Source organism: Globicephala melas, chromosome 16 (assembly GCF_963455315.2).
Source record: "Globicephala melas chromosome 16, mGloMel1.2, whole genome shotgun sequence".
NCBI lineage: Eukaryota > Metazoa > Chordata > Mammalia > Artiodactyla > Delphinidae > Globicephala > Globicephala melas.
Genome location: NC_083329.1, coordinates 39,406,098 through 39,434,057, shown reverse-complemented (window position 1 = coordinate 39,434,057; position 27,960 = coordinate 39,406,098). Strand labels below are relative to the sequence as shown.

General features: G+C 40.4%; 2 protein-coding genes across 4 annotated transcripts in view; one reads left to right on the top strand and one right to left on the bottom strand.

Annotated features, from left to right (window-relative positions):
* The window catches only part of PRKG1 (protein kinase cGMP-dependent 1), a 1,181,528-nt gene that overhangs the window by 494,009 nt on the left and 659,559 nt on the right, over nt 1-27,960 (bottom strand). The window lies entirely within an intron of this gene.
* CSTF2T (cleavage stimulation factor subunit 2 tau variant) lies at nt 7,863-11,850 on the top strand. Its single transcript, XM_030864961.2, has one exon. The coding sequence runs from the start codon at nt 7,951-7,953 to the stop codon at nt 10,048-10,050; it is 2,100 nt and encodes a 699-aa protein (XP_030720821.2). The 5' UTR covers nt 7,863-7,950; the 3' UTR covers nt 10,051-11,850.

Genomic DNA, 27,960 nt, shown 5'->3' with positions numbered 1-27,960 from the left:
CCATGTGAGGATACAGCTAGAAACTGGCCATCTGCAAGTCAAGGAGAGAGGTCTCTGGAGAAAGCAAACATGCCAGTATCTTGATCTCAGACTTCTAGCCTCCAGAAATGTGAGAAAATAAAATTTGATTGTTGAAGCCTCCCAATCTATGGTATTTTGTTATGGCAGCCCAAGCAGACAAATACATTGCTTGTGGGTTCTGAGAGGTAACAGTGTAGCATTAAAATACCATCCCCTGCTTTTGCTTATCAATGTTGGAGTTGGTTTCTGTACTTGTACCAAGAAGCACTAGTTACCACATTCCTATAAACATTGTATTTTACATGTTTATCCCATGTGTGACTCTGGGGGCTCTAACTGTTTGATGGAAAATTTGAACTGACACTCCAAAGTAATGTTTTTTCAAGGATCGTTCAAATTGATAAAAAATCCAAAATACTTTCTGTGACGCTGGTTTTTGTTGTTGTCATTTTTAACAATCTGAGCCCCCAATCAAATATTTCAGAAAGACCTCTTTCCTGTAACTTGGTATAAATATAGGCTCGTTCTACAGGCCCGTCGAGCCTCAGAAGAGAGGTAGCAGCCTAACTTCTGAAGTGAATGGCAGTTCTGACACTTCTCTGAAGTTGGGTATTGGATTGTTCTGGTTACAGAAAAAAAGATTCACAAGTTGATAATCTTAAACAGTATGTCTTTTTCAGGGCTCTTACGTTTCCACAGTTTATGAGGACACTTCCTTCCTCTGTGTTCTTTCCGGTGATAGCCTGAAGCAGGAATAGGGAGCTCTGCTTCTTGCCCAATTAGTTCTGTTTTTCCACGTTTGAATAAATGGCCTCTGTCTGCCAGTGAATGCTCGAAAGTAGTAGTTGTGCTGGACACGACTGTAAGCTCAAATAGGTATCCCATGTGCCAGACCAACACACTGTTGTATAAGCCTGGATCCTCCACAGTCAAAGTTCAGGCGGGCCCTTTTAATAATAATGAATAAGTGGAATTCCAGCCAACTAAATATTTGAAGAGTGCATTTCCTGATTTAGTATAAGAACTCAGTGAGCACCAAAAATGATCAGGAAAATTCTCATTGCACTGTCCTATGGAATTCAGCCTAAAAATTATCCATATTCAACTACAAATCTACCATAAACCAAAATGGCAATGTTATCCAAGGTTGTCTCTGTACAATTTTTTTAAAAATATCGTCTGACAACGGACCATTAGTTCACCCAATACAACCCCTTCAAAGATAAAAATGAAGATCTAAATTTTACCTGGATGAAAAAATGAAGATATACATTTAAAAATAAATAGCATTAGACTAAAATCTGAGTCTCTTTCCACTTAGGATGCTGCTTCTACCACAACAATTAATTTTACACAACAAAGGTAGATTAACAATTACCATACAAAATAAATAGTGATCAAAAACAAATACATAATTTATTCCATGCAAGAATTCAATACAGGTGATGTTATTGCCATTTAAGTGATGCAGAAATGGAAGCACAGTGAGTTTATGTAATTTGTCCAAGGCTACACAGTGACTTGTTGAATTAGACAGCTGACTCAAAGCTCTGATTAAAGTATGTATTCTTAACCCCTTCACTCTACTGCCTCTCAGAAGTGCTGAGAACAGTTTGGAAGGGAAACTCAGAAGCTCTAGATCCCATTACAAGCTAGGCCAGTAACCAGGCATCTGACCCCGGTTGAGTCCCTTGTCTTCCCTGAGCTTTATTTTCTTCACCTATAAAAAAAAAAAAAAAAAAAAAAAGAATGTGGTTGGACTACACAGGCCCACCCAGGGAGAATGTTTGGCTCTGTTCAGTAAAAGTGATTCATCTCACGTATAAGTAAATGAATTTTACTATTTGTTCATATTAAATACATTTTAAAATTTGGGAAAAATGTCATGGACCAATATTATTTTAGGTTTGAGAAATTTGGGCTCTTTCATTTTTATGGAAAATACATCATTACCTATCTAACTAGATGTATTTTAAAATCCTTATGTGATGTTTAACTATAGCCATGCAAATTGAAAAAGGAAACATTTTCTCAATTGCTTCAGTTTTTATACCTTATAGTCCATCTGTTGCCACAGCACTGATTGTGATATCAAAATTGCAATTAGTTACACTCAGAGACAATCAGGAAAAAGGCCAAGGGAGACTGTGTCCAGGTCTCAATAACCTGTGATTACTGTGAAATGGGAAGTTTAAAATCAAGAGACCTGGTTTCAGGCTACAGTTTTGCCACTTATTAGCTATGTGTCCTTGGGAAACTTATTTAATGGAATAATAATTTAAGAGCTTGAGTCAAATGATGTGTGGGCAAATCCTGGCTCTGCCAGTTAACATGGGCACACTGGTTAACTTCTCTGTGCCTCTGTTTCTTTAGCTATAAATTCAGACACTATGACTGCCTATCTCAGAGGGGTTGTTGGAAGGATTAAATAAAATGTTGTATTTTATAAAACATTTATCAAAGGGTCTCCTTCCTCTTAAGGGCTCAGAGTTAGGTATTATGACTAGTATCTGTATTTCGGGTGCGTCCATTGCTAGGTAAAGTTCTAAGTAACAGTTAAGTTTCTACATCTTTAAAATAAGGATGCAGTAGTATGTACCTCACCTGATTGTTGTCAAGATCAGATGTGGGAAGCCAAAGAAATTATTTTGTAAACTGAAAGCCTTAAATTACCATTTGGTTAACATAAGTAAATTGTTATTGTAAAATGACCTTGTAATTATTTAAAAAATATTTACTGAGTGCTCAGAATATAAGACACTGGACTAAGCACTATGAAGAATATAAAACAGATGTGGGTTCTATGCTTAAGTGATAACACAAGAATATCAGTACCTCTAATGACAGAAGATAATGGGTGTCAAATCCATACTCTAGTCCAAGTATTAAAAAGGATAGTCCAAGTGCAAAAGATATCCTGGAGAAGGATTGGATAAGATTGGTAGTCTTACATCTCTGCCATTATCATTCTATGTTCATATTTCAGAAAGATGAGAGAAAGTCTAGTGACTCTTAAATCAAGTTTACATTTCTGAATCTGATCTTCAAAACCTTTCGTAATCTGATCCAAAAGACAGTCTTCTATCGCACTGCTCACTAACTCTCTATTGGTTTCCTCTGAGGGCATCCAAAACACCAGGTTCCAATTTCATGTCTTGGCTATTCCAAGCTCCTGGCCTGTTCTCTGGATCTTCTGTTTGTACATACTAGATTATAACCCATCCCTTAAATCCCAGCTCCGTCAGGAAGTCTTCCCTGATGAGCTAGATCTTATCACTCTCTTCCATCTCTACACACTTTATTTACATATCTATTTTATCAAATAATAACCTGCAGGAATTATCACTGACCTAAAATAAAATGACAAGGGTCCTGACAGCAGGTCTCCATTCTGATTTGGGGCATGCTATTTAATGCCACAGGTTTCTTCTTATGTAAAATGAACTCTAATGTCACTCCCATCATCTATTCAACATATAATAAGCACCCACCTGTGCTAATTAAGCTCTATCCTAGGGGCTGAGGATACAGTGGCAAAGAAGACAAAGTAACTATCTATCTATCTATCTGTCTGTCTATCTATGATTGTCTCCCTTTTAGCTCAGTGGTCCTCAAACATCAGGCTGCATCACAGAATCACCTGGGGAACTTGTTAAAACTACGTGTATACACACACACACACACACACACACACACAAGTCCCTGATGCAGTAGGTTTGCAGTAGGGTCCCAAATTTTGCATCTCTAAGCTGAAGCTCATGCTACCGGCCCAGGGACCATACCTAGAGAGTCTGTTCTAGTGGAATGTCTATCTTTTTCATTGCTATATTGCCAATACTTAGAATAAATATTTATGTAATAAAAGAATAAATATAAGACACTGTTAATTGACAAGGGGGAGTCATACTCTTTCCTTTAAAGATGTTATAGAAGGAAAAGTACAATTCTACTAAAAGGTAGAAGGGTTTCTATCATCAGAAATGTTAAGATAAGGAATGGTTTATATCCAAAGGAAAATGAACTTACTTCCAACCTAGAGAAAGGAGGAAGAAGATTAGGGAGAACTTTGTGGAGTAGTATATTTGATCTATTCCTTGAAGGACCCATACATTTATTTTAAAAATGCCTATCATAGCTAAAAATATTTTAAGTAATTATCTTTGGAATTTGTCTAATTAATCTATGGTGAATCCTTTTTAAATCCTTCAAAGTCAACAGAATCTTTATATTCTGATGTAAGATTTGATATTTGGAAAAAGCTAAATATCATATTTTTGCCAAGTCTTGTCAGAAAGTCAGGTGATTTAGCTGCATAACTCTGTTCTTGGTTGTAAACAAGGTATACATTTGAGTTAAGCCACCAATTTTCTAGTATGACTTACAAATGGAGCCATGAAACAATTTCAGGGCAGTAGTTTAAAAATCATTTTGAACACTGGAAGCCTTGATGGATTAAGTTTATAGTTTCTGAAGGTGATTAGTTTGAAGAATGGCCCCCATTTGGCCGTATGCCCTGATATATTTGTTTAAAAATCACTCTTAGTATAGTTGGTATTTTGATGTAGTGAAAGAACTGATGTCTGAACATGAAAGATGCCATTTACATTTTTCTTCAGATTGCATACCGTGCTATAAATATCTAAAGTTTAAACGTTATGGAAACAAAGAAAGCAATGTAAACTGGAAGTTCTTCCAAGGCAGATCTGTGAAAAGTATGTTTTGGTACCAGGAGATATACAGGTTCCTAAGAACTCTTGGTAATTCTGGGCCACCCAGTTCACTAATAAATATTAGTTTATGTGTCCTGCTCATTGAGCTATGTGCTGGGTCACACTGGACCTCTATGAAGGGGTCCTATATCAAAACATTCTTCTAGTCTGGAATACGGGAACTAAAGAGAACATACAAGGCCTCTGACAAAAAGCACACTGTTACAGTCATGGCTTTTCCCTTCTTGTTTGTCCCCAGAGCTCCTCAGCTACTCTGTTCACCCATCTTTGAGCCCAAGGTTTCTTCAGGGTAGGGTCAGCATGTCCTAGCTCTACTAGGTCAGCATTAAAAGAGTAATAGATTTTTTTAAGAGCTCCCATATCTTATACCTTTTAACAGAGTGTACTAAGCTTAGTTTGGTCTGATACAAATGAAAAAAACCCAACACTTCAAGTCTCTTTGTTTAGACCAGTGATTCTTAAAGTGGGGTCCCCAGAGCAGCAGCATCACCTGAGAATCTGTTAGAAATGCAAATTCTCCAGTCCCACCCCAGAAATACTGAAGCAGAACTGGGGAGGGGAGGTGGTGAGGCCCAGCTACCTGACTTAACTAGCCATGGGTCTAGGTGGTTCTGACATATGCCAAAGTGTGAAGACCACTGGTTTAGATTTTATCAGCAGGGGCAGTAAAGAAACTCTCACTATCAGATAAGCTGCACGGACTTTTATGAACTTTACAACTTATTGTAATAGCCTATTATCATCCGCTTGATAACTACATTTAACATAAACACAATTACACATGTAATCGACATCTAAGTTGTCCTCGACAGAATGCATGTTAAAAGGTCGTGGCTTGGGGCTTCCCTGGTGGCACAGTGGTTAAGAATCCACCTGCTAATGCAGGGGACATGGGTTTGATCCCACATGCCGCGGAGCAACTAAGCCCCTGCACCACAACTACTTAGCCTGCGCTCTAGAGCCCGTGAGCCACAACTACTGAGCCTGTGTGCCACAACTACTGAAGCCCACGTGCCTAGAGCCCGTGCTCCACAACAAGAGAAGCCACCGCAATGAGAAGCCTGCACACCACAACGAAGAGTAGTCCCCGCTCTTCACAACTAGAGAAAGCCCGCAGGCAGCAATGAAGACCCAATGCAGTCAAAAAAAAAAAAAAAAAAAGTCATGGCTTTCTTAGTAAAGAAATGGTATGAAAAGGAGACAAATGAACCTAAGGAACTTGTTTTTAGTTTTCTGAAATGATGCCATCCTCAATTCCCCTCCACCCCTGCCCCACCTCAAATAAAAGAATCAGGGGGAAAAATATTACTGTCAAGTAATACACTTTATCATTTGCAGATATAGGTTATCATACATCTTGAATGAATAGCTATGTCCAAGCCTGTTTTAAAGAACTATTAAAACACTTGAAGGTAAATGGATGCTTTGTCTGATTTGTAGCTAAACCCTCACACTCATTTCAGATCTATTCATTGAACTATGATACCCAAGATTCATAACACAATTTTTTGATGAAACGTAAAGTTTAATAATCTCCTCAAAAGGCATACATAGAATAAAATGATTCTCTGCTTAAAAGTTAAGACTTAGGCTCTGCAGCAGTACAGTTCATAGACATGTAATGCAATCTATATATGTAACTTTAATTTTTCTAAGTAACCACATAAAAAAAGTAAAATAAAATGAGTGATATTAATGTTAAATATATGTTTTGTTTAATCCAATGTACTAAACATATCACTTCAACATGAAAAAAATAAATTAGTGAGATATTTTTACATTTTTATACTTAGTCCTCAAAATCTTGCATGTATTTTACAAGTATAGTAAATCTCAGTTAGAATGCTAAATTTTAACTGAAAATACTTTTTATTTAGATTTAATAAATTTTATCATTGCAAAAGTAGATTCCTTACTCGTTGTTCCAAACATACTAAAAAGTTTTCCAAAAGCCTAAGTGAATATCAGTTTTTATATTAAAATTAATAAAAGTAATGAAATTAAAAGTTCAATTTCTCAATCACACTAGCCAATTTTCAAGTCCTCGACAGGCTACAAGTTGCTAGTAGCTACAATACGGGGCGGAGACGCTCTGGAGCTGTGAGGGACCAACCTGGGTAAGAATTCAGGCTTTGCCGGTTACCGGCTGCTTAGCAAATTACCTAGCCCTCTCCAAGCTTCAATTCTATCGCCTGTTAAATAGGGGAAAGACCCACATTCCACATGTTTCAACTTCTGCCAGCAAAAATAGCAGCAGAAGAGAAACTAGTTTGTTTTCTCCTTCATAATAGAGGTGGCGAAATCATTTCATCAATTTATAATAATCAGAACCAATCTAAATGCCTACAGTATAAGAATGGTTAAATACTTTTAACTCATCCGCTGTAGCCCTAAAATTCAATTAATTATTATTATTAATATCGGTTAATATAATTAAGAAAAAGGTATCATGAATAGCTCGACTGCTGAGTGCGTGCACAAAGATAAACTTATAAGGACCAGACACCTATCGACAGCGGCTGCCTGAAGCAACAGGATGGGGGCGGGGATGGAGCTAGCACACGCCTTCAGTTTGTATTTCTGGGCAGTTATTGTCCAAAAATGCTTTTCTAAAAAGGAGCTATTACTTTTGTATTTTAATGGGAAAATCCCAAATCTGCTTTGAAACGACTACACTTTTCCCTCACTGTCTGCATTGTGATTTTAAATATAGCATAAATGTACTCTAATAAGGAGAAACTGCTGTGCGGAAATACTTTTATCAGAACGCAGAACACGCGCCCTTAATCTTTCAGTGAGCCGTTTCCCGCCAGGCAAACGGAAGCAAAACCGCCCTTGACGTCATGGGAGGCGGCCTCTCCTAGTTACCATGGTGAAGTCTACGCGGCCATATTTAGTGTGGTCAGCCCGCACCAAGCTTTTTCCTAGCGCGGGTGGTGGCGCGCCGCGGAAATGTCTGCAGAATAAGAAATGAGAAACGAATCATAAGCCTCAGTGAAGGACCAGGGGCAGAATGCCTTAATCTAGTTAGTGGAACGTAGAGGTGCAGATGCCGCGGATTAGCGGAACGATTCAAGCAGACTAGTGCAGTTTCTGCCCGGACTTTGAAAGCCGCTTCCGTTGCGCGACGGAAGTGTGAGTCGCCAGAGGACGACTCTGGGAAGAATCCGCTGTCCGCTGTGTGTGCGCAACCGGAGTCATGTCGAGTTTGACGGTGAGAGACCCGGCAATGGATCGATCACTGCGTTCCGTGTTCGTGGGGAACATTCCGTATGAGGCAACTGAGGAGCAGTTGAAGGACATTTTCTCCGAGGTTGGTTCCGTTGTGAGTTTCCGGCTGGTATACGATAGAGAGACGGGAAAACCTAAGGGTTATGGCTTCTGCGAGTACCAAGACCAGGAGACCGCGCTTAGTGCCATGCGGAACCTTAACGGGCGGGAGTTCAGCGGGAGAGCGCTTCGGGTGGACAATGCTGCCAGTGAAAAGAACAAGGAGGAGTTAAAGAGCCTGGGGCCTGCAGCGCCCATCATTGACTCACCCTATGGGGACCCCATCGATCCAGAAGATGCCCCTGAGTCAATTACCAGAGCAGTCGCTAGTCTGCCCCCGGAGCAGATGTTTGAGCTGATGAAGCAGATGAAGCTCTGTGTCCAAAACAGTCACCAGGAAGCTCGAAATATGTTACTTCAAAACCCACAGCTGGCTTATGCGCTGTTGCAGGCTCAAGTAGTGATGAGAATCATGGATCCAGAGATTGCTCTGAAAATTCTGCATCGCAAAATACATGTCACACCACTCATCCCAGGCAAATCTCAATCCGTTTCTGGCCCTGGCCTTTGCCCAGGACCTAATGTTCTGCTGAACCAGCAGAATCCTCCAGCCCCTCAGCCTCAGCATTTGGCCAGAAGACCTGTGAAAGACATCCCTCCTCTGATGCAGACCCCTATCCAGGGTGGAATTCCAGCCCCGGGCCCAATTCCAGCTGCAGTTGCTGGCCCTGGCCCTGGCCCTGGCCCCTTAACTCCTGGTGGAGCAATGCAGCCCCAAGTTGGAATGCCAGGGGTTGGTCCGGTGCCCTTAGAGCGGGGACAGGTGCAGATATCAGATCCTAGAGCTCCTATGTCTCGTGGACCCATGACTGCTGGTGGCTTACCTCCTCGAGGACTGTTAGGGGATGCTCCAAATGACCCACGTGGAGGAACTTTGCTTTCAGTCACTGGAGAAGTAGAGCCCAGAGGCTATCTTGGCCCACCACATCAGGGCCCTCCAATGCACCATGCGTCTGGTCATGACAGCCGGGGCCCTTCCTCACATGACATGAGGGGAGGGCCATTAGCAGATCCCAGACTGCTCATTGGAGAACCCAGAGGACCCATGATAGATCAAAGGGGTCTACCTATGGATGGTAGAGGTAGCAGAGATTCTCGAGGGATGGAGACTCGAGCCATGGAAACTGAGGTCTTAGAGACACGAGTAATGGAGAGAAGAGGAATGGAAACCTGTGCAATGGAAGCCAGAGGGATGGAAGCGAGAGGCATGGATGCAAGAGGAATGGAGATGAGGGGCCCTGGCCCCAGTTCAAGAGGCCCTATGACTGGGGGAATTCAGGGTGCTGGTCCTATTAATATGGGGGCAGGTGGTCCTCAGGGACCCAGACAGGTCGCAAGCATTTCAGGGGTGGGAAATCCTGGAGCTGGCATGCAGGGGGCAGGTATGCAAGGAGCAGGCATGCAGGGGGCAGGTATGCAAGGAGCAGGCATGCAGGGAGCAGGCATGCAGGGGGCAGGTATGCAAGGAGCAGGCATGCAGGGGGCAGGTATGCAAGGAGCAGGCATGCAGGGGGCAGGTATGCAAGGAGCAGGCATGCAGGGGGCAGGTATGCAAGGAGCAGGCATGCAGGGGGCAGGTATGCAAGGAGCAGGCATGCAGGGGGCAGGTATGCAAGGAGCAGGCATGCAGGGGGCAGGCATGCAGGGGGCAGGCATGCAGGGGGCAGGTATGCAGGGGGCAGGTATGCAAGGGGCAGGCATGCAGGGGGCAGGCATGCAGGGGGCGAGTATACAAGGGACAGGCATGCAGGGAGCAAGCATGCAAGGGGCAGGCAAGCAAGGTGGAGGCCAGCCTAGCAGTTTTAGTCCTGGGCAGAGTCAGGTAACCCCACAGGATCAAGAAAAGGCAGCTTTGATCATGCAGGTTCTTCAACTGACAGCAGATCAGATTGCCATGCTGCCTCCTGAGCAAAGGCAGAGTATCCTGATTTTAAAGGAACAAATCCAGAAATCTACTGGAGCTTCTTAAAAGGTTTTAGAAAATACTTGGCAGTAGTCCCACAAAGGTTTTCTGTAGCATAGAGAATGGGTGGGTGCAGTAAGCTGACTTCGTATCCCCACCCTTGAATGATTAGGAGTTCCCTCCTCTCAGAACCTAATCTCATTTCTTGTAGTCTTCTTAGTTTTTAATTGTGGGGTAGGGGGAGGGGGGAAGTGGGTCTCTTCACTTTAATTCACTGTAAATAATACAAAAATAACTCTGAACGTGATTATATTATACCAAATAAGATTACAAAGGATACGCAGCATTGTTAAAAGGGTCTACAAGGTGTTAAGTACGTTTTTAAAATACTGAGCAAAACAATGTGAAAACTGCACCTAAAGACTAAAAGGTGACCTGTTAAAATGGTAATGTACTAAGATAGTTTAACATGTTTGGTTGTATAAGAAAATAAAGACGTTTACCGCAAAATTACAAGATAATAGTTTTTGGTAAGCCATTTAAAACACAGAATCCTATTTCAGGGGCAACAGAATGCTGAATTAGGTTAAGTACTGTACTATTTTGGAATTACTTCAGAATGTTAAGAGCTAAACAGATAATTCTCAGCTTGTGGTATTGGAATTGTTTTTTTTTCTGAAGCTATGCTACCTGAAAAATCAAGGAATGCATCTGATGTGATGTTATTTCATTTATCCCATCTTTCAAGCAATATTTTGGCCTGGCCTTGTGCATGACAATTTTGCTGGGACAGTTCTAGGTCAATGAGGTTACTTAAATCTGCTCTGATGAGACTCTCTCTCTCAGTACCTTCCTATTTCTCAATAGTCTTCAAGCCCTAAATCTGAATAATTCTCTCACATCCTTCCCCAAAATCTGTGTAGGGACCAGTTGATCTGCATGAATTAAACATGGCATTGGATTTTTCATAAATAATGGAAGGTTTCATGCAGTAAAGCTCTCAGTTTTTTGGTAACTAGCTTCCATTACACAGATCTGTCTGGTCAACCAGAATCAGGAGTTAAAAATCTTAGTCTCAGCAACATTTAAAATGCCTCTTAATTTTCTTATTTCAAAATCTGCTTATCTGTCACCATTTTACCAGAATAATTGAAGCCCAGGTAGGTAAAGATATCCTTGTAGCCTGAAATCTGCTAAATTGGTTACTACTTTCCTTTTACAAGTAATAAAGCCATTTAATCCTAATATACATACCCATGAGACATATTTAAAAATCAGTAGGAAGGTGGGGCTTACCACAGTAACTTTAGAGCTACTACTTAATTTGTCTGTAAGCCTTGAGGATGTGGAGACAAACATTTGTGTGACAGAACAAATAGTAATAACAGAAGTATAAACACCTAAATAACCAGGTGATCTTACTCAGGAGAAGAAAAGCCAATACCTAATTACAGAGGAAAAAATTAATACAAGGAGAGAGCAGAGGCTTAGAAATTGAATTACTTTCCCGTTGCAAGGTTTTTACATCTTAAATGGATAATTCACTCTTTTTATAAAGTTTACCTCCCTACGATGTTTCCTGCTACTTATTTTACTCCTGTTTTATTGTTCATACTGTTAACTTCCCCATGTTTTCTATATGCTTCCCCTTATTGGAGGGGATAACTCTCCTTTACATGTATAGTAGTTCTGGTTAATACTAATTCAGAGTTGGCTTGATTACTTTGAAACTGTAGTTGCTTTATCTCAGAGCTTTCATTGAAAGGCTCTAACTGAAAACTATTAAATGTTATGCTCTTTGTTATAGTAAAATCTCTGCATTGTTTAATGCAGACTAAATAAAAAGAATGTACAATGAAGGCTGAATTCAGTGTCTGATGTTCATTTTATTTTATTTTTTTTGTGGTACGCGGGCCTCTCACTGTTGTAGCCTCTCCCGTTGCGGAGCACAGGCTCCGGAAGCGCAGGCTCAGCGGCCATGGCTCACAGGCCCAGCCGCTCCGTGGCATGTGGGATCTTCCCGGACCGGGGCACGAACCCGTGTCCCCTGCATCGGCAGGCGAACTCTCAACCACTGCACCACCAGGGAAGCCCCATGATGTTTATTTTTAATAAATGTGTTATTCAAAAGTTATCTATTGAGAGTTCCATGGGGCCTGAATACTTTTTCTTTCAAATGAAAAAGGCAAATCTAAAGAAATTACAGGACTGAATGGAAATACCTTTTTTAAGATTCATTATCTATAAAGTCCCACAATTGAAATACCTACATATTTTATATGCCAATCATGTTTTTCTATAGTAGGTATCAGTAGCAACATCTTGGATACTCAGCTGTTAGGCTTCCTTTTGTTTGTATTCCCCACTGAGAACGCCTCTGTATCCCAGGAACACCTTACAGGTACTGTATCTTCATTACTGACAGCACTTGTTATATTGCAATGCACTATTTTACTTTTACTCTCTACCCCCCCCCCCACTTTTAATAGACTGAATATGGACTGTCTTACTCATTTCTATATTCTCCATAGCAAAAATTGCAGGTGAGAAGGAAGGACAAAACATTTTATCAGAGTTTTCGTGGGAAAAAAAAATCCTGTTAAGAGCATGTGAATTTCCCTACAAAGGATTTAAATTCCACACAGAACAAATGAGCTATAACAACTATTTGCATTAGAAAATAAATTAGAAACAGATAATACAAGCAATCTCCTATACTCTGATAAACTGAATAAAATCGGTTCTCTCATTTCCAATTCACGCATGGTCTGACTGTTCCAGTACTGATGTATACAAGCAGTGCATGTCTGCTACAATCAGAATCGTGTTTTACTACGTAATTGTTGGTTATAATCCTAGCATCCTGCATTTTCCCAAATATGGATAGACTAAAATGAAAGCAAATTGATTCATAATAACAACAGTTGAAGACAGTGGGGTGAAACGCTGATTTGCAAATGCCTCTTTATGGCTTTTTCCTCTTGAGCAGTGCATATTGTTTGGAAATAAACCATCAGCTTTAATCAGTGCCTGCTCATAGCCCTTTCCCTCTTACATTACTGATTAATATCAAAACACATTTTAATGTTGGTGGTATCCCAAGACTAATGATTTGGTACCATTTGATAAGATAGAAGCCAATGTGAATCTCAGGTGAAGGTAGCCTAATCGAAGTAAGATCGTGTATGACTTTTCAACTCCTCAGAATTCTAAAGGTAGAAAGCATTTTTTTTTTTTTTTTTTAAAGAAGAACCTTAATATAATCACAGCTTCCAAAGCTTCTTGCTTTTCCATGCTGTGATGGGACATTAGCTAAGCACACAGAACCTGATTTCCTATGGTGTGTCAGGCCAGTCTCTTAGGGCTGATGAGGTCTAAGGATAATTACGTGCAACAACCTACTGTGGCAGATAAACTGAATTATCAGTTACATCTCACAGTCTTCTCACAAAAGAATATGTCAGCCTCTCAGTGCTTTACACTGCCGGCTAATCGCCAGACAGATTTCTGCTTGGAGCTTGCTTTTCTCATCAGTCTTTTGTCAAGAATGCTCTAGGGTCAAGACTTAATTCATTTTAAGGAAATGAATATATTCAAACTAATTAATAATTACTAATATTATTGTTAAATATTATTGATAATGTGACTATTACATGATATTGGTATCTAATATGCTAATATATTTCACATGTATATGTGTATTTCAGATCTTAACTGAACCAGATCTTTCAATATTTTCATTTGCTTCTGTCACCTTAAAACAAAAGTTTTACCCCCATGGTTGAAAATATCAGCTTCACAGATATTCATATTACAAATTACCTTTCTCATGAAATGTTAACGGACGTGTTTCTTCTAGATATTTTTGTACCACAATATAAAGCTTATGCCAGTAAAGGACATGTAGTGTATCAAAAGTGACTTTCGGGTAGCACTGTCAAAAATAATAAACCCGGTGCTTATTAAATGCTGTACCTAAAAATACCAAACTATTTACCTAAAAAAAGAACCGAGGGCTTCCCTGGTGGCGCAGTGGTTGAGAGTCCTCCTGCCGATGCAGGGGACACGGGTTCGTGCCCCGGTCTGGGAAGATCCCACGTGCCGCGGAGCGGCTGGGCCTGTGAGCCATGGCGGCTGAGCCTGCGCGTCCGGAGCCTGTGCTCCGCAACGGGAGAGGCCACAAGAGTGAGAGGCCCGCGTACCGCCCCCCCCCAAAAAAAGAACCGAGATGTTCTGCTTGATGATAACTCTTTATAACTAGGAGTTGATTTAGTTCCCAAAGGTAGGTGACTAATTATCAAGGAGTTAGGATAAAATATATAACTTTTTCAACTGTAATCTATTTTGTATTATTCAATATGTATAAAATCTGCAGACATTTGAAATCCATCTCATATGTGTCACAAAGCTTGGTCATTTAAAAAAATCTTATCTGCTTGGTTTCTTATTTGTTGTCTTTCACAAAGGTAGAATGGTTAATTTCTTGGGCATCAAGAAATGAAGCCAGCAGTTTCCTCCAAATTATTTTGTTTATTTAATTAGCTGTGTTAATCAAAATTCTGTCTTATTACATTACTAATATTCTTCAGTGATTCTACTGCAAAAGCCTATAGGCCACTTCAGTGTACCCGCCAGCCTTTGATTGCTTTCCTACCTGAGTGGATTTGAAGCAACTTGTACCTGTTTAGGAATCTACTTATGTATTTATCCTCGGACATTCCACAGAACAAAATACATCTGCAATAACACACTTTCCAGTTCCATCTTAAAGGTTCACCTTAATAACATTCAAAACATGAGCCACATTAAAAATCATATATTTGAATTAATGTGATGGAAGGGCCTATACAGGGCTAGATTGGTGCCCTAATCTTCAAAAAGTCATATTCTATATCCCAAATGTCACCGTTGGTCACATGTCAAATAATACAGCAATACAAATAAGAAGGACTAAAAAAATTGCCAGACACAAGCCTGGCTCTAAGAGAGTAAACACAACCATTGCCTATTAATAGAATATATTTCCTATCTTTAGGTAATCCTTTAGCCAAAATGATCTCATCATTTTACATGTATCAGTCATCAATCAGAGAAAAAGATCCTCACCTATTTTAAGAAACAGAGAAATTACAGTATTGAAATCTCTAGAATCACATATCTCCCCCCATCCCACCACCATTAATTTTGTCAAAGTTTTGTCCTGTAGAAGCTTTAAATGTCTTTGGACAAGGGACGCCAAATCTGTGGCCTGTGGGCCAATTGAGCCTGCAGATATGTTTTGTTTGACCAGCCAAGGTTCTCAAAACTTTTGAATTTGAATGCATTTAGGTACAGCATATATCCTCCTATTTGTCCACGAGCCCAGCTTTTCCCTGGATCTTATGCTAGGTTTGATTCACACAATTACTTGCCAGTCCTTGTAATACTTGGAGTTTACAACTCCTGCTTTTACTCTGTATAAAAACACAGCTATTAGATTTGATTGAAATGTTTAGTGCTTGTTTTTTAGATACCACATGTCGGTGAAATCATACAGTATTTGTCTTTCTCTGTCTGATTTATTTCATTTAGCATAATACCCTCTAGGTCCAACCATGTTGTCACAAATGGCAAGATTTCATTTGGTTTTTTATCGGTGAGTAATATTCCACTGTATACATATGCCACATCTTCTTTATCCATTCATCTATACAAGGACACTTAGGTTGCGTTTCTATCTTGGCTACTGCAAACAGAAGAAATCTTGAAACCATAAAATCAGCATGCTTATGTTTCAGTGAGAATAAACTGTCAATAGAATTCTGCTGCTAAATATTTTTCAAACATCATCTACATATTCCTATGTACCAAAAAGAAAGGACCAATATAACCAAAGCAGTTAAAAGTAACTGCCCAGCATTTATTCTGTTAATTTATTTTCAGTAGAGTTATTGAAAATGGCATCAAAACTGTATGCTGTAATCTGGGCCTTTAAACTTGGTCTTTGAACCTGATCATAATTAAGGGTACAAATTAACCAAATCAACATTTGTAAATTAAACAAATAATGTTTTTTCCCCTTAAAGGAAAGTTTACATTGAGTTTATTGACTGAACTCTAAACATTTCTAGCAAACAACAATTTAAATGCAAATCAAGGCCTTTCAAGAAGTGATATCAAAGCATCATTGTGAAGCTGTGAAGATGGCCTTGGAACATGTGAATCTGAATCTCTCCTTTTCACACGTGTTCAGACTACTTGTATTCTAGTAATCTGGCACTTGGTTTGCCTAGAGGGAAGACAAAAGTTGCTTAACTAGAATGTTTTGTGAGTTGGAAGTGAAATGATTTATAGGATCTTTGGTTGGTGGGGATTTTGTTGTCATTGTTTTCAGATAAACAGGTTTTAGCAATTCCTCCCTAGTTAGTGCCTCTGCTGGGAAGTGCAAACTAGGCAAACTCCTTGAGCCTTGAACAACAATGACCTTGGTTTAAAATGACCCAAAGCTGCCCCTCCTGAGGAATTAGAGCTGGATTATCCTGGGGAGAAAAGAGGCTTTTCTGCATCTCTTGTCCATTGTCCTTTTTGCCTAGGATGATTCATAAAGAGAAGGAAGATAGATGAGCTGGCCACTGACCCAGCCGGGGTCAGCCAAGGCAGGATTGTGAAAACTCATCTCCTGTGATCACTGTGATGAAGTTGAGCAAATTATCAGGGCTGGAAAATGGTGTTTCAACCCAAATTCACTCTTCAAGAAGAGAAGAAGGAACTGGGGGGTGGGGGAGTGGAGGTTTAACTTTTTTTTTTTCACTGAAGCCCTGCCAGAAATGCAGACCTACTTGACATGAAAGATGGTGGCTGCCGCCCCCAGCGAGCAGTGCCCTCTCCAGCTCATCCTGTCCCTCAGTGTGTCTTTTGGGTCTTACCTGCCATACCACTAAAGGCTTTTTTTGTTTTGTTTTAATAAGAAAAGGAAGAAAAATTCACTTAAGTTGATATAGACCTGGAATATTATTGTTTAAAATATTTTTACTCTAATACGCATTTTTATTTACACAGTGATCAAATATTTTGAAGTGATGACATGAGCCTGTAATAGTGGAATTTCAGGCTTCAGCCACAAGACTGGAGTAGGGGAGATATTTGTTTTTGAGGGAGGAATGTGGTAGCAAGGGCCTTTCAAAGGCTCCAGAACTAACACAGATGTCAGTCATAAGTTCCATGCCCTCTTCTGGAAGGCTGAGTCATGGTTAATACATAAAAAGCTTCTATCGGGCTTCCCTGGTGGCGCAGTGGTTGAGAGTCCGCCTGCCAATGCAGGGACATGGGTTCGTGCCCCGGTCCGGGAGGATCCCACATGCCGCGGAGCAGCTGGGCCTGTGAGCCATGACCTCTGAGCCTGCGCGTCCGGAGCCTGTGCTCCGCAATGGGAGAGGCCACAACAGTGAGAGGCCCACGTACCGCAAAAAAAAAAAAAAAAAAAGCTTCTATCAAGGAGCTACCTAATGCCAGGCACTTGACAAACATCATCTCCAAGCTGACTAAAATCTGGAGGCAGTAGGAGGAAATATGCTTAGAGAAGTTACCTAGTTTGCCCTCAGTCACATACCTTGTAGGAGGCTGAAGCACCCGTGAATCTAAGTCTGTGCAACTCTCAAGCCCTGCTCTTCCCCATCACATCATTCTGCTTTAAGAAGGAGGTAGTGAGGAGACAGAACAGCTTTCACACTAGGGACTGAATGTGAAGAATGTCAGGCATCGTTTCTACTAAGTGACGAAGTTAATCACAGTCTAGAAAAAGTGATTTTTAGGCAATAGTGAAAGATGTATAAAATCAATCTTTTGTCCTTATTTTTTCTTCCTCCCAAGAATCAAGTACTAAACCTGGGCTTTGGTAGAATAGAGAGGGGAAAATGAAATACAAAACTAGAATGAAAACATATTATATGGAATTATAGTAAATCATTTACAAGAAATATATAAAAAAGATTATCTTCTGGAGAGTTCTAGTCAACATCTCATTTAAACAATACTGAGATTTATGTTTCCTGTCATCTTTTAAAAAAATTAATAATATACAGTTTACATACCATAAAATTTACCCATTTAAAGCATTCGATGCAATGTTTTTTAGTATATTCATAGAGTTGTGCAACCATTATGACAACCCAAATATAGAACACATTCATCACCTCAAAAAGAAACCTTGAACTCATTAGCCTCACTTCTTACTCTCACTCATCTCTCCATTCAGCCCTAGGCAACCAGTGATCTGCTTTCTATCTCCAAAAAAACAGTGCTGCTATCAACATTTATTTGCAAGTTACTGTGTGCCCATTTGTTTAATTTCCCTTGGGTATATACCTAGAATTGCTCCATCATATGATAACTCTATGTTAATGCTTAGAGGAACTGTCAGACTGTTTTCCAAAGTGGCTGCACTGCTTTATATCCCCACCCGCAACAAATGAGTGTTCCAGTTTCTCCACATCTTTGTCAACACTTGTTAATTTATTTTTATTATAGCCATGAGAGTGTGTGTGAAGTGGAACCTCCCTGTAGTTTTGATTTGCATCTCCTTGATGGCTAATGATGTGCTTGTTAGCTATTTGTATATCTTCTTCGGAGAAATGCCTATTCCATGTAATCTATTTACTATAAATAAAATGTATAAATAAAATGTTTTATGATTTCAGCATTTCTATCGTAGGTAACAGATCGTCAGATGACCATTTCTAAATCAGGAAGAAAATTAGTTCTTTCGTGATTTAAGAAGTGACCTGAAATAGGAGGAGTCAAGTTACAGTAGTAGAAGCGACAGTTTTCAGTTATGTTCCTATACCCTTTTGGAAAATGTAGGTTAGAATTATCATGGCTTATATCTCTTGGTGGGGTTTAGGACACGTGAGCCCCAAATATGTCACCTTGGCATACTGAATGCTTTAAGCTGAAGAAGTATGAAAAAATGGCAGAAGCAGGAAGGTCACTTTGACCTTCCTCCTTCTCCCCATAAAACCCTCCTGTGAGAGGTGCCTCCCTATACCCCGAGGAAAGGGGCATCCTTATCTCTGAAGACAAAGAGATGCTGAGAAGAACAAACAGGACTTGCTAAGTTTCCCCCAGTTTGCACTTGACTCATACCCTTCTGACCCATCATATTTCTACAGGACTGTCCACTCTTCATCAAACTACTCAGGTCTGTTTCTTTGGGTCTTCATTTCCTTATGAAGAGTCCTGTGTTACGTAAAACGTGTATTAAATCAATTCGGTTATGTTTTTCGCCTGTTAATCTTGGTCAGTTCAATTTTCAGACCCAGCTAGGGACCCTAAGAGGGCTGAGGAAAACTTTGTCCTCTCCTCCAAGGTGAAGACATTAGTTGACTCTGAAGGGAACAGAGGGTGTTTTTCCAGGGAGGCAATGCAGTACTGTAACAGAGAGCACGGTCTCTCCCTGTGTTTAAAGTCTGTCTCCAGCAATACTACCTATGTGACCCATTTCTCTTTCTCACTTTCTGTCCACTGAGCTAACTACCTCCTAGCATGGTTGAGAGAACTGTTTAGTAGCACACTTTGCACCATGCCTACTCTTGATATGTGCTAGATATTGGTATTATCCCTAAAAAAATAAAACTGGGGACACAGAAACCATAAGAGCAACATGAAAACATGACCCAGCTCTGTTTATTGCTCTGTACGCCCTGAAAAAAAAAAGAGAGAGAGAGGAATAGAGCATGGGAGGAATTAGCTCGGCTATGAGGACCTCCACTTTAGGAGAAAAAAGAAAGAACTCCCAAGAAGAGTCTACTGCCAGAGAAGGAGGCATTTTAAACCAGAGTGATCTGATCTGTGATTTCGATGAAAAGCCTGTAAGATCAGGAGAGGGAAAGAAAAATATCACCTCTCTCCTTACCACATTCTTTGTATTTCCTTATATAGTAAAGCCATATTTTGTACAAGAAGAAATCTAATACAACTTTACAAAGGTGAAGGCAATCTTATGTTGAAAAACCTTCTAACAGCTGACTCTGTTTGGCCCAAGAGGTTTCAAGCTCCTGAAATCTTGTTTTAGACAAACCAATAGAAATGGAATCACGGTTTTATCTCGTGTGAGCTTTTATGGCTTATATATTTCTATTTCCTATAATTTTATCCAGTACAATACAGGAAAGATTTTAGAAAATGTGTTCCTCTTAATCTAAAGGAAACTTTAACAATGCAATAAAAAAAGTTTGAGAAAATATTTGCACTATAGTGTTATATTTAGGGTACATGTATCTTAACTGTTTGTTTTGTAAAGCTCAGCCCTTTCTTCATGCTTTCAAAGATGATACACTATATGCTATACTATCATACACTATTATGCTATACTATCATTTAAAGCTTTCAGCATAAATGCACCAAAATATTATGATTTAATCAATCCCCATTTAGTATTCTGTGCTTTATACATATCAAGTGTTCCTCAGCCTGACTTAAGAAAATGATTCTACAGAATTATAGACATGTATTGGAAAAAGCTTTTACAAAATACAGCCAGCTTAAGTAAAGAGTGTTAACGTATACAAATCCTATAAATATGCTTATTTTGCCCAAAATTGGAAACTACCACAATACTGAATTACATTGAAATTCAAAGTTACAGATCTTTTTTTAGTGGCAGGCGACTTGTATTGAGGAACTCTTAATGAGTATCCTCTTCTCTAACGTTCACTTGGCATTAATTTAGCAAATACATTTTGGTTTCAATAAGCAAATTTATGTCAAAGTATTCATCATGTTTTGAAGCGTATTTACTTATGACTACCATATTTCTTCTCAAAATTTTACTTTAAAAAAGCAAGAGCAAAATGGGTAAATTTCCAGTTTATGAACTTGTTACTATATCATTAAATCTAATATTCTATATCAATGCTTGCAATATGGCAGCCACTAGCTACATGTGGCTACTGAAAACTTAAATTGTGTTTAATGAGACTGAGAAAGCGAATTTGAAATTATTCAAATTTAATTAATTAATTGATTAGTTTCCACATGTGGCTAACAGCTAGCATACTGGGTAGCACAAACTTAGAGGATGTGAGTTACTTTATGGCTAGATATCATTCTGGGTAATGGTTCAAAAATCACAGATAGATCACCTGACTGGGTATTTCCACTACGAATCTGCAGTGTTAACAGCATCATTAAAACTGCTAGTCAATAATTAGTGCCCATGCACTTAGATCAATAAATACACCACCTCTTGTGCCATAGATTCTCACACAACATGTAGTATTCAGAAGACAAGAAGTAAAAGTATACATAGTTCATTGTATTCACTTATTCTTTCAGGGAGTATTTATCTAACGCTCCCCATGTGTCAGGCAATGAGGAATCAACACAATAGAAAAGAACACTGATCTTACATTTATTCAGCATCTATTTCGTCCCAGGTACTCTGAGCATATACTTTGCCCTGAGGGAGTTTAGTCTAGAGGGGAGAGCCCCCAAAATAGAGGGCAGTACAGGGCACTATAGCACTGCAATACGATAGCAGCACAATTAGAAGAATCTGAAAGCAGTCAGGGAAGTTTTCTTGCAGCAGAACTGAGTTTTGAAGACTGACAGGGGTTAGTGAGGAACCATTCTGGGCAGAGGACTTGTCTGAGCCAAGGTGCTGCAGTGAACTAGGCTGGTGCTATCAGAGGACTATACAGCTTGTTTCAGTGAGGAGGAAAATGTGAGGAGTAGCATGAGATAAGGCAGGGTCTAGATCGCCAGTGAATCAGAGATAAGCTAAAGAGTTTGATCTTTGTGCTGAAAGGTATAGGGTGAAACTCAAGGATTTTAGGAAGGAAAATGAAAAGTTCAGACTGACATTTGAGAAAGGTCTCTCTGAAAGAGATCAATCATGAAACAAATCAAAGGAATCCAGGTGGAAAATACTTTGGTGGCTGGAAGTAACCTGCCAGCAAGCTCTTTATGGGATTTTTTAAAAAAAATGGCTTTGTTTTTACGAGAGTGAGACATTTAGCAACGTTAGCCATCAAGAACCCAGCCAAAAGCCATTAAGAAAAAGAGAGTAAATGAATAGGTTGCTTCTTAGGCACTATGCTTGAAAAATAAGTCCTTTTGCAGAGACTACTGGCTTGGCACTGCATGTAAAGTGTAGTAATTGACTTAACAATATAGATTTTATATAATATTTCAGCAGATATATAGCAATAAGAGAAGAAAGACACTTGCAGGAATAAAAAACAAATAAGATCTAAATGTCAGAAACCTTATCTTCACCACTGGATTCTCAATATCTAGAGTAATACCTGGCATGGTACCACGTGTTCAATAAATATTTATTAATATTCATAAATATCAATAAATGAATGCATCATAAAATTCATGCAGAAGAATTTTCACCACAGTAGCCCCATGAGTTGATATGAGTACATTACATCCCAAAGGCAATGACTGATGCTCATGCTGAGGCCCCTGTTGCTACTTGTGCAAAGTCCCCTCTTTTCTTATGCAAAGTCACCTCTTCCTATAAAACAATGCAATCTAAATAACTAACCCCTTATCACTTGAGGTGAAGATAAGCCATGCACAATCAGGCTCTATCTAGAGGAGTGATTCTCACACCAGACGCATATCAGAATCTCCTGGAAGTTTCTGAAAAACACAATTCCTGGTTCCCATTCCTAAAGATTCAGATTCAAGTAGATCTAGGGTGGTGTTCGTATGGGCAGGCCACTCAAGACGGCTGTTCTCTTGCTCTCTGTATATCTCCTGCCTTACCAGTGCCTGCTTCACCTACACCCTAAGCAAAGGACTGCCCTTCCTACGTACTTGCCCCAGGTCCCAGCTGGTGATTGTTCTTAACAAAGGGGCGTTGAGGGGTGTGCCCCTCTGCTGGTTTCCCTGGTAACTAATGAGCCCATCTGCCGCCAATTCCCCTATAACTGGTAACCTCCTCTTCTCCCAGGGAGTGAAGACTGCCACCATGTCCTGCCCGCTAACAGCTGCACACAGTGGGGTGTTGCTCCAGGACCTTGCTTCAGACGTGTAAGCTCCCCGCTCTGTTAAACTACTGATGTCTCTGTCGCTGACTCCAGGCTCTTTCTTTCGTCTTGAAGCTGGGCAAGCACAGGCCTCGTAGGCCTGCGGGGTGCAAGCCCAACAGTGGTGATGGTGGTGGTAGTGATCTGTGCTAAAGATTTTTATTTAAAAAAATCCTAATCCCAGCCATGTTTGGACATTACAAATATGTGAATGTCCAAATGTATTCTTTTTTTTAATTTTTAATTTTTTAAATTTAATTTTATTTTTATACAGCAGGTTCTTCTTAGTTATCTTATCCATATTAGTGTATATATGTCAATCCCAATCTCCCAATTCATCCTGTCCAACTGTATTCTGTTTCCTCACACAGAAGGTAAAATTTGCACATAAACTACTTGCTTTGGTCAGAAGCTTCCCATACCCTCCCTGTCAATGGCTTCCCTGGCTGGATGCTTGCAGAGAGCCTCAGAATGTAGAGATAGCTTTGTGAAGCCAGCTGCATAGGTTTTGCCCTTTACATTTGTTAATGATTGTTTTTAAGCTAAGCTTTGAGATCATGCTGAGAAAGCAAGACCTCTTTCTCCCTGAATCCACTCAGCTCTTCATTTTCTAATTAATGTCTTACCAAACTGTTATGACTAAACGTGCTAACAGTGAGAACACAAGACCTCTCCCTGATCTTTAATCCTCTCTTTTTTCTCCTTTACTCATCTGACGGGGAAGAACAAAACCTACGTAGTCCAGGTCCGATGCTTCAAGATTTGAAAAAAAAAAAAAAATCTTATCAGAGAGGTTGACCATGAAACAGAAATATGGGATCTTCTGTGTCCCTTTCGCACCTAGGATTTTGCCCAATTTCCTCTCCTTCCATTTGGCAACTCAGGGCTTTAATAAAGATGCATTGAACAGGCACACGGATATTGAGGTTATCTTTCCAGGCTATCCCCCAAAGCTAGTGCCTCTCTGAGCACAAATAGATGATGAGATCCTGGGATCTGCCCCAGTGACTGGCATTATCTTTGGACACTGTGGCAACTGAGTCTAACGAAAGCCAGGGTGTGGACTACTGGCAGCAGAGAGAAGTACAGTTACTGCCGTATGAGTCTATGCTGCTTCCTCAGCATCACTGGTGAAAGTATTTATTAAGGTGCAAAATTCTCACAGTTCTGTTGTGGCAGACTTGCTCCAGTCCAGACCAAATGTTCCTAAAAACCCACTATACCTTTCTTAAAAAAAAAAAAAAGAAAAGAAAAGAAAACCCAAACGTTTACACACTGCATTTATAAAGAAGGGACAGCAGAATCGTACATTCTGTCCCAGAGCTGTTCCATTTTAAAATCCAAAAAATGCACTGAGGGTTTTAACCAACAGGAATACTAGCAAATGTGCATCAAATAAATGTACAAGAATGTTCGTAACAATCCAGCAACCCAGATATGTATGACAGTAGGGTGGATACGTGTGTAACAGGGAAGAGCTAAATCGGACTCCACGTTGGACCTGTTCCTTTGACTTTAACAGTTGCGTTTTGTTGCTTTTGTTATTATAGTCATATATAATGGCCTGCCTCAGGGAACCCTGCCCACCTGTGAATGGCTGCAAGGGAAAAGAAACTACACATCCCCTCGCCGAGACTGGTCATTCCAGATGTTTTGCAAGACTGATGGCCCTTTTACTTTACTTCCTCACCACCGCTCCCTCTCTATTCTGCCTTTTTTTTTTTTTTTGCGGTACGCGGGCCTCTCACTGCTGTGGCCTCTCCTGTCGCGGAGCACGGGCTCCGGACGCGCAGGCTCAGCGGCCATGGCTCACAGGCCCAGCCGCTCCGCGGCATGTGGGATCTTCCCAGACCGGGGCACGAACCCGTGTCCCCTGCATCGGCAGGCGGCCTCTCAACCACTGCGCCACCAGGGAAGCCCAGCCAGTGGTTCCTGACGCATTTGTGACCACGGGAAACAGCACAACAGTGTTATTTAGGCAGGGAAAAAAAAATTGGGTACTTAAAATTATAAATTCATCAAATTCTGTTTTGGCAGATGACACCTTTATAAAGGGAAATGGCATTAGAATCCTCTTCAGAATGAAAGAGTCCCGTTGAGAGTTTCCTCACCTTTGCTTCTCTTGCCTGCTTTTTGACCATTCTCTGCTTAGGTAAACAGTAGAGGGAAAATGTTGAATTGAAGTAGATTTTTCTTTTCTTTTAGATCGTTAGTAACTTTTTGCGACTTTGAGTAACATGTAATGGCTTAAATGAGGCTCTCCAGTGCTCTTAAATTTTAGATGCAGGGTTGTTTGGTTTCTTTGGTCTGAACCAGTGCTTTCCAACAGAACTTTCTGCAACGATGGAAATGTTCCTCTATGATGATTATGGTATCCACTAGCCACTAGGCTACTTAGCACTTGAAACGTGGCTAGTGCGACTGGAAACGTGGCTAGTGCGGCCGTGGAAATTAAGGTTTTCTTTAACACAATTTTAATTAATTTAAATATAAATTCAAATAGCCATGTGTGCCCAGTTGCTACTCGACTGGCCCATGCATGCCTTGACCATCTGATCCCACATTCTCTCATATCATAAGGTCCATGATGCTTTCTGAAATGATGAAGTGATGCTGAAATGACTGGAGCCAAACAAGGATTAACTGGAAAGGTTTCAGAGAAGGCAAAAAAGGTAACTGCAGTTTACTGGCTCGCACAGTTACCAGAAGGAAATGGATTTCTCTGGAAAACCGGTCAAAGAACTATAGAATCTCAAAATTTTTAGGAGTTAATGGGTCATCAGGAAAAGCAACTTTAAAAATTTTACATGTATCCTGTTAAAAACAACAGGCCCAAAGTGCATTCATTTATGTTAAACCACGTCACCAAACTGAGACATAGAGTTTCAGCTCTCCCAGCAATGGAAACCAGCGAAGCAGGAATCAAGTAAGGTAATCTGCCATCCTTACCTGCCGTCCCCTAAAGGAGAGCAACCTTGCAATAACCAACTTCTTTTTTTTTTTCTTCGTATAACTTCCCTTCTGACTATAAAAGTCTTTTATTTTATACAGCTCTGTTCAATGGGATGCTGCCCTATCTGAGTTGACTTTTGCTCAATTAAACTTTAAAAAATTTTCATATGCCTCAGTTTCTCTTCTGACAATCCAAATTAGCAAACTTTAAACATATGTACAGAGGAAACAGAAGGTGAGGGCTAAAGCAATAGAGGAGCAGACCAGAAAAACTCTGACTTCGATTGGAACTGAGTTGAACCCTGTGTGCACCCGTCCCCCATCCCCCATCCCAAGTCCAAAGGCCCCTCCATGCTCCCTGCCTCTAGTTGATAGAAAAGCTGGTCTCCCAGGCCCCCCAGGCCTCCCTGAGTCCCAAAAGAGCAGGCTCAAGCAGCTAATGATTAGGACAATAGACTCACAGACCCAACATCTGATGCACAGTCCTGAGTTGTTTTATAGCTATGGTAACTGTCACCAGAAGGAAAAAGCTAACTGCATGATGACCAGACTGCCCCCATGACATAAACGGCTCCATCTTGAGCAATACTGAATCTATGGCTAGGCCTTAAGAGAATGGAATGAACGCTACTGCTCATAATAATCTATATCTTTGTGGGCATGAAAATAATTGTAGCTTGTTCTGCCCATATATGTAAATGGGCAAGTACAACTGTCAGCAGAGAGACGCTACAGACTCATGTAGACATCTTCCACTCTAAGAATACGGCGCCCTATGTCAGCATGAAGTTACAGAAGACGGACCTTTGCCCACGATCCGATGGAAATGGAATGATGTTCTGACATGTGGGAATTTGTAAGAAGCTTCTGGCAGGAAAAAGCTCTTTGCAGGAAAGAGCTCTCTGCATGAGGCCCGTTTTGTCTCGTCACTAACCTTAAACCAGACACCTTCATGCTCTATTCATCTCCGGCCCTAGCACAACTTTCACATCTTTTGATCACACAATACTTTGCCTAACATGTTGGTTCTTTCCGTAGATCAAAGAAGTAGAAATAAAGAAGTCATTAACAGATGACCAGATCTCTTCCCTAGCGACCTCTTCAATTATCTCGCGAATAAACTGTGAGAACAAGATAGCATCTAAAGAAAAATCACACGAAGTCGACAAGCCTGCACACAGGTCTGCACACAGTGGGGGACGACTCTGACCCCCTACCTCAATGATTAACTGAGATCACCTCCATGTTTCTCTTTAAAAACTTTCATAGCCAAGCAGAGTCTTCAGAGGTGGTTTTTGGGGTACGCTGAGTCCACTAACTCCCCAGATTGCTGGCATTCTGATTAAAGCCACCTTTCCTTTCTGCCAACATTTGTGAGTATTGACTTTGTAAGCAGCGAGCAGGGGCACCCGATTCCCTAACAGGATTTGGTAAATAACTGGCATCAGCATGCTGGTTATCCTTTGATCTCAACTTTGTACTTCGGAGTAAGTTGTTGTAATGTCCTCGCCTGGAGGCGGTGGCACACAGAGGGACAGTCCAGTCGCTCAGATACACTGGAAGATAACTTTTTCTTATTTTGTGGACCTGACAGTGTTTGAATCTTTCCCTTGATGGACTACATCTTGACCTGAGCAAAACTGCAATTTTACTTTATTTTATTTGTTACTTGTAGGAATTAGTCTTTCTCAACAAGGTCAGCAAGACATGACTCCAGAACTCATTTTACTTATTCCTGCTCCGCCCGTATACATACCGTAGTGTACCAACTCATAAGTGTCTTTTGGTCATCTCCCAAATAGTTTAGGACACAGTGGACTTAATAGAACAGTGACCTTTTAAACCCCTTTTATGATTACTGGGGCAGTGGTATGATTCACAGGCTATCTAATAGTAAGATTGATGTCCCAACTATGTCTGAAGGCTTACAGCTATAAAGTGACCTGAAACATTTCTTGTAAAAACTTTTCCTCACTGAAAACTACTCTGTCTTCCTCTCATAAAGCAG

Excerpts from the sequence above, each read along its gene's own strand:
- CSTF2T (XM_030864961.2), top strand. The coding sequence starts at position 7,951 with ATGTCGAGTTTGACGGTGAGAGACCCGGCAATGGATCGATCACTGCGT.